At 46.4% G+C, this 6,820-nt stretch overlaps 1 protein-coding gene across 1 annotated transcript in view; it reads left to right on the plus strand.

The window, feature by feature from the left end:
* Nucleotides 1-6,820, plus strand: part of LOC109925323 (cytosolic 10-formyltetrahydrofolate dehydrogenase-like) — an 82,135-nt gene that overhangs the window by 47,905 nt on the left and 27,410 nt on the right. The window contains exons 8-12 of the mRNA XM_048606659.1: nucleotides 1,071-1,162; nucleotides 4,036-4,183; nucleotides 4,500-4,619; nucleotides 5,046-5,173; nucleotides 6,481-6,631. Of these exons, the coding sequence (XP_048462616.1) occupies nucleotides 1,071-1,162; nucleotides 4,036-4,183; nucleotides 4,500-4,619; nucleotides 5,046-5,173; nucleotides 6,481-6,631 (639 nt within the window). The remainder of the gene's footprint in view (nucleotides 1-1,070; nucleotides 1,163-4,035; nucleotides 4,184-4,499; nucleotides 4,620-5,045; nucleotides 5,174-6,480; nucleotides 6,632-6,820) is intronic.

Below are 6,820 nucleotides of genomic sequence, written 5' to 3' on the forward strand. Positions count from 1 at the left end.
GTCCCGCAGGGAGCGGGGAGAGTGTGGGACTCCGTCCCGCAGGGAGCAGGGAGAGTGGGACTCTGTCCCGCAGGGAGCGGGGAGAGTGTGGGACTTGCTCCCGCGGGGGACTGGGCCAGAGGATTGATATCAATGTATTTATGGGGAATCTGGATAAACTCATGGGAGAGACAGGAAGAGAAGAGTAGTCTGATGGGCCAAATAGAGGAATCAGAGGAGGATGATTGGAAACACGAGCAAGAGTGGGACTATCTGGTCCTCCAGTATCCCATCACCTCAGCCTGACTCTTTCCCCAGCCACAACTCCAGCCCCATCTGCATTTGAATTCTGATTTTGAATGCACGTGTCCTGGCATATTCACAGTTCAGACTGATGGGTTACGGTTTCTGTTCTCTCTGGCTGTGAGGAGGCCTATGACAAAAGTTTAAGTGTTCTCAGCTTAAATCATCCTGGCTGTGGGTCCACAGTTAAACAGCTGGGCTGATTCAGGATGATTTCAGTTAATTCACTGATAATTTTAAAATGAAAGAATTGAGAAAGCGTCACCCTGAAGTAGGACAAGTTATTCTGAAGTTGGGACAGAGTTACATGGCTCACACACTGTAGAGGGAGCTTTACTCTGTATCTAACCCTGTGCTATCCCTGTCCTGGGAGTATTTGATATTAATGCTGTTTACCTTTAATTTCCTCACTTCCATCTACATCTGGATAAATACAAAATTAAGCCAATATTTCTTTAAAAATGCTTGAATTTGCATTGATGTGGAGTCGCTGGTGTTGGACTGGGGTGGACAAAGTCAGACGTCACGCAACACCAGGTTATAGTCCAACAGGTTTATTTGAAATCACAAGCTTTTGGACCACAGCCCCTTCATGTGACGAAGGAGCAGCGTTCCGAAAGCTTGTGATCTCAAATAAACCTGTTGGACTATAACCCGGTGTGATGTGACCTGTAAGTTTGTATTGTTTTTATGTTCTGAGAACGTGTTGCTTTGAGTTTACCAGTTGCTGATTCTGTGTCTGTACCTCTTCCTGGTTTTAATGTTTCTCCGCGTTTTGTTTGGATGAGGTTATCTGGAAGGGCATCCTCACTAATGTCACAGAAATTGTGGATTCAACCGATTTCTTCAAGTCAGGAGCTGCCTCGATGGATGTGGTCAGGTACTGTCTCTCACCCGCTCCTCAGCTGCACGTTACCCTGGCCTCAGATTAGACCAGGCCCGGGGTTAGACCAGGCCCGGGGTTAGACCAGGCCCGGGGTTAGACCAGGCCCGGGGTTAGACCAGGCCTGGGGTTAGACCAGGCCCGGGTTAGACCAGGCCTGGATTAGACCAGGCCCGGGTTACACCCGACCCGGGTAACTCCAGACCCAGGTTAGACCAAGGGACTGTTGAGGTGGGAAGTTTGCCAGTTGTTAGTATTATGAAGGAACAATACAACTAATGGGCCCTGGAAGGGTAGTTCGTTTGCACTTGGTGGTTGGAATGAGGAGATTAAATAACCATGAATTGACCTCATTAATGGCCCAATTTGGCAGTGGAGGGGGTGGCCATCCATCAGCCTCCCCACTGGGGACAGAGCGAAGTGAGATTGGGTGGTGTTAGAGTCCCCAAACTACCACCTTCCCAGGCTCCAGCGTGGATTGGGGCCAGGAGCCTGAGAGCAGGAGGCTGGCTTTTGGTATTTCTGGTGGAGGTCACAGAGCAGGGGGAGCGAGGGTTTTGGTGGGTGGGGTGGGGGGCGGTGCACAGTATAGTGGACTAGGCAGGGCAGAAGCACTAAAGGGAAGGCCTGGAACAGTCAGGAGAGATTAAATGACAAAAGCTTTCTGGATTTGGGTGAAGAAAGAAAGGGTGGGTGTGGGAGGGATTTGGACATCCAAATGTAAATGGATAGAAAAAGCAATGGAACCACCAATCCACATTTGTTCAACTCAACGTGGAGTTCAGTCACTGCTATTGAGCCATTCATTCATCATTTTGGAGACGTTTTTATTTCTTTACTTTACATTCTACCATGAAGCCTTTTGTCATGAAACCTCACTGTCATCAACACTGAGAGAGGTCTTTCCTTTTGCCTCTTTGTCACTCAGAATCCATCATGTTCTATCTTTATTTATTCATTCACAGGATGAGGCTAGCATTTATTGCCCATTCCTAAATACCCAGAGGGCAGTTAAGAGTCAACCACGTTGCTGTGGGTCTGGAGTCACATGTAGACCAGACCAGGTAAGGCTAGCAGTTTCTTTCCCTAAAGGACATTAGTGACCCAGATGGATTTTCCCCCAACAATCATTTTATGGTCCTCATTAGACCATAACCTTAATTCCAGATTTTTATTGAATTCCAATTCCACCCCCTGCTGTGGTGGCGTTTGAACCCAGGTCCCTAGAACATTATCTGGGTCTCTGCATCAACAGTCCAGCGATAATACCACTAGGCCACCATCTCCCATTCCTCAGTTCTGATGAGATGGGACATTAACCCTGTTTCACTCTCCACAACCTGCTGAATGTTTTCAGCACTTTCTTGATTTTATTTTCAGATCTTCAGGGCCTGTAGTGATGTTGTTTTTCGATGGTGTAAGAAAGCAGTGGTTACGTTTCTGAGCAAGTAACCCAAAGTCTGGACAATATGAGTTCGAGTCCTGCTAGGGGCAATCAAAAAACTTAAATTCCATTTTTAAAAATTCCGGAAATAAGAATTGCTGCCAGTATAAAGTGATGGTGAAACTGTTGGAATGCCTTAAAAACCCAGCTGATCACTTATAGCCATAAGGAAAGGAAACCAGCCTTCCTCTGGCCATATATGTGACTCCAGACCCACACCGAGGTGATTCGCTCCTTATGCTCTCAGTTGCATCAAACATTTACCAATGACTCAAGAAGAAGGTTAACCACCCTCCTAGACCCCACCCCCTCCTTTTACAGCAACTTGGGAGGGGCAACAATGGTGGAATTTTCCAGAGACAACACTAACAATGAACTAAATAATGAGAAATAGGTCAATGATTGTTGAAAGAGGTGTGTGACGATCAGACACACTGACTCGGAAGATTGCTGGCTCGCTAGAGAATGATAAACATTGAGATTAAAGGCTCTGAAAGTGATAAATGTAAAATTTACTTCCTATATGACAGCAGCCTGGATTTAGAAGGGAATGTTAACAGCTAACCACACCCAGAAAAAGAGGTTTGCAGTCAAACCATTTCTGACTCTCTTACAAACCTCAGATTCTACGAGCTCTGGTCATGCTTGCTTTTATATTGCATCTTTAACCACGATAACCTGCCCCAGCAGTGACATTTAGACAAAGTTTCACCCAGAATCCCAGCACGGAAACTACCTAGGGAAGTGGTTAGTGGTAATGGCAGCATCTGTGAAGGAGAGAAACAGAGTTAATGTTTCAGGTCCAGTGACTGGGTTCTGAGGAAGGGTCACCGGACCTGAAACGTTAACCCTGTTTCTTCCCTTCACGGATGCTGCCAGACCTGCTGAGCTTTCTCAGCAATTTCTGTTTTGTTTCCTGATTTACAACATCCGCAGTTCTTTAATTGTTTATTTGGTTAGTGGTAATGTCACTGGGCTAGCAATCCAGTTTCAACCCAGATTAATGTCCTGGGGACACAGGTTTGAATCCCACCATGGCAGATGGTGCTATGTGAATTCAATAAGAATATGGAATGATGAATGTTAACTTTGCCAGTTGTAGAAACCCATCTGGTTCACTAATGTCCTTTAAGGAAGGAAACCAGGTCTCATCTACATGTGACTCTATACTCACTGCAATGTCGTTGACTTCAAACTACCCTCTGAAATGCCCAAGCAAGCCACTTCAGGGTAATTGGGGTGGGCAATAAACGTTGGCCTAGTCAGTGATGTTCTCATCACTCGAATGATAAAACAATGGAGGCAGCATTGTGTTGAATTTGATATGCCGTGAGAATGGGGGGTGGTGCTGTGGTGTGATCCCGACTGAAGTCCTCAATGTCGGCAGACAGATGTAGGAATCTCTTTTTGTTCTTGCTGTCTGCAGATTGGTGGAGGAGATCAAACTAAAGTGTGGAGGTCTCCAGCTGCAGAATGAAGATGTGTACATGGCCACCACGTTCGGAGACTTGACACAGACACTTGTGAAGAAACTGCGGGGTGAAGATGATGAGGAAGAGCTGCCAATAGATTATGTACGTGGAACTTACATTAATAATGATAAATGACACAACAAAGACTAAAGATTGTCCTGATGTTTAAAGTAGATTTGCCGCAAGGATGAGGACAACATCAGCAAAACGAGGTCACGGTCTCAGCTGGTTTGGGTGTCTGTCAGGTTGAAGCCCTTTCCTCTCAGAAAGTGGACATGATCTTTTCCAATTTTAGAATGTTCCGGTACAGGGGCAGAATCACCTACCCCCACCCCGCAACTTTTCAGTGTTAACATACACATGAAGGTTTCCACGATGACCAGTTTTCTGACAATTGTTATTCTGTTTGAATTGACAGATTGAGTTGAACATCAATGGCCTGACTCTACGAATGCCTCACCAAGTCTTCATCAATGGGCAGTTTGTCGATGCAGAAGGAGGGAAGTGGTACAACTCGATTAATCCAACAGATGGCTCTGTGAGTTCTGAATGTTCAGTTCACATCTCCCAACAAAACTGTTTTTATTAGCAAAGAGAGAGAGAGAATCCCTGTTCACCCTTTCCCTTTCCAATATCTCATTCTCTCCATCATGCCAAACACAGTTTAGGAAGCCTGGTCAGCATGGATGAGTTGGGCTGTAGGGCCTGTTTCCATGTTGTATGTCTTTATAACTCTATCTCACACAAACTATTTCATTCTCTTTCTCTCAACCATTTTCACAATCTCATTCCCTGTCTCTCTAGCTCTGCTGTATGTTGGTTTTTCTCTTTCATTCTTTGGCCCCCATCTTTTCTCTCTCTGTGTCTCCCTGTGCCGCACTCTCTCTCTCTCTCTCTCTCCATCATTGTCTGTCTCACTGCCTGCTGCTCTCTCAATCACTCTCTCACTGCCTCTGTCTCCCAGGTGATCTGCAGAGTGTCACTGGCTCAGGTAGCTGATGTTGACAAGGCTGTTGCAGCAGCGAAAGAGGCTTTTGAGACTGGGGAATGGGGGAGAATGAATCCCAGAGACCGGGGCAGACTCATCTACAAGTAAGTACTGAATGCGTGTTCACAGAGACTGTATAAAGAAACAGAACCAACAGGTCACCACAAAGAACAGGGGCCTGTAAAATAGCTAAATGTGAATCAAGAGATAGTAGGAACTGCAGATGCTGGAGAATCTGAGATAACAAGGTGTAGAGCTGGATGAACACAACAGGCCAAGCAGCATCAGAGGAGCAGGAAGGCTGACGTTTCAGGCCTAGACCCTTCTTCAGTCTGGGAAGCTGAAAGCAGACTGTCACTTCTATTGGAGACAGGACATTAGTGATCCGAGGATTCTGAAATATAATGGAAATGGTTTAAAGAATTAACTGTTCATTATTTTTATTGATACCTTGGAGAAAGAGGGGAAGAATTGAGAATGGCTTTAGCTGTCTATTAGATACTAGTATCAGAACCAAATTTCTCAAGACAGGGTACAGCACAGTGTTAGATATGGAGTAAAGCCCTCTCTGCACTGTCCCCCATCAAACACTCCCAGGGACAGAGACAGCATGGGGTTAGATACAGAGTAAAGCTCCCGCCACACTGTCCCTATCAGACACTCCCAGGACAGGGACAGCACGGGGTTAGATACAGAGTAAAGCTCCCTCCACACTGTCCCCCCCATCAACCACTCCCAGGACAGAGACGGGATGGGATTTGATGCCTTGCATTTAAAGAGCTTCACTAACTTAGTAATTGATCTCAAGATAGTTCTGAGAGAACCATGTTTAATGCTGAGCCTCAGTACTATGTGCCATCACAGCTGAGGAGATGTCTGGTTGAACAGGATGGTCTCAGTGAAGGAGGACGTGATGGGGAAGTTCACAGAGGGCATTTGAGAGCTTGAAGCAAAGGCAGCTTATTGTGTGGCTGTGCATGAGAGTTCATGTCAGACCAGAATTTGAGGATCACAGAGACCTCACAGGGTTTGTCAGGCTAGAGGAAAGTACAAAGATCAAGAGAACATGGCTGTTGAAAATAAGGCTAGAGGCTTTCAATTCAAGGTTTTGTCTGGCAGGGACCTTGGTGCAGGTCTGCCCCTGGGGGGAGGGTGGAAGGAGGTAGAACCATTGTGGAGGTTCAATGTCCAGGATTACACATAGAGAACAAGACACAAACGAAAGAGCTGCTGCTCTATCCCAGGAAGAGAAGATGCAGGGACAAAGCTGGGGAGACACGAAGCTGCATCAAAGCTCCATTGATTAACCGTGAGCCAGGTATTTAAACTAGTTTGGCTAAGCTTGCACTTAGAGAGGCTGCTTGAATGGATATTTTGATCATCTGTTCCTGGGTATCATTGACTCCTGTAGACTTGCAGACTTGATGGAGCAGCACCAGGAGGAACTGGCAACGATTGAAGCCATTGACTCAGGTGCTGTGTACACTCTGGCGCTAAAGACCCACGTGGGAATGTCCATCCAAACATTCCGCTATTTCGCTGGATGGTGCGACAAGATTCAGGTTAGAATCTGGCTGAGCCGTACTTCCTGAACTAGAATCCACAGACTCTTCCATAATTCACCGCCCACAATATTCACCTGTATACACCCTGCATAGCCGCACACGCCTGAATACCCGCACACACACCCTGTATACCTGCGCCCACGCCCTGTATACCTGCGCACACACCCTGTATACCTGCGCACACGC

This window comes from Rhincodon typus, chromosome 16, assembly GCF_021869965.1.
Source record: "Rhincodon typus isolate 14 chromosome 16, sRhiTyp1.1, whole genome shotgun sequence".
Lineage (NCBI taxonomy): Eukaryota > Metazoa > Chordata > Chondrichthyes > Orectolobiformes > Rhincodontidae > Rhincodon > Rhincodon typus.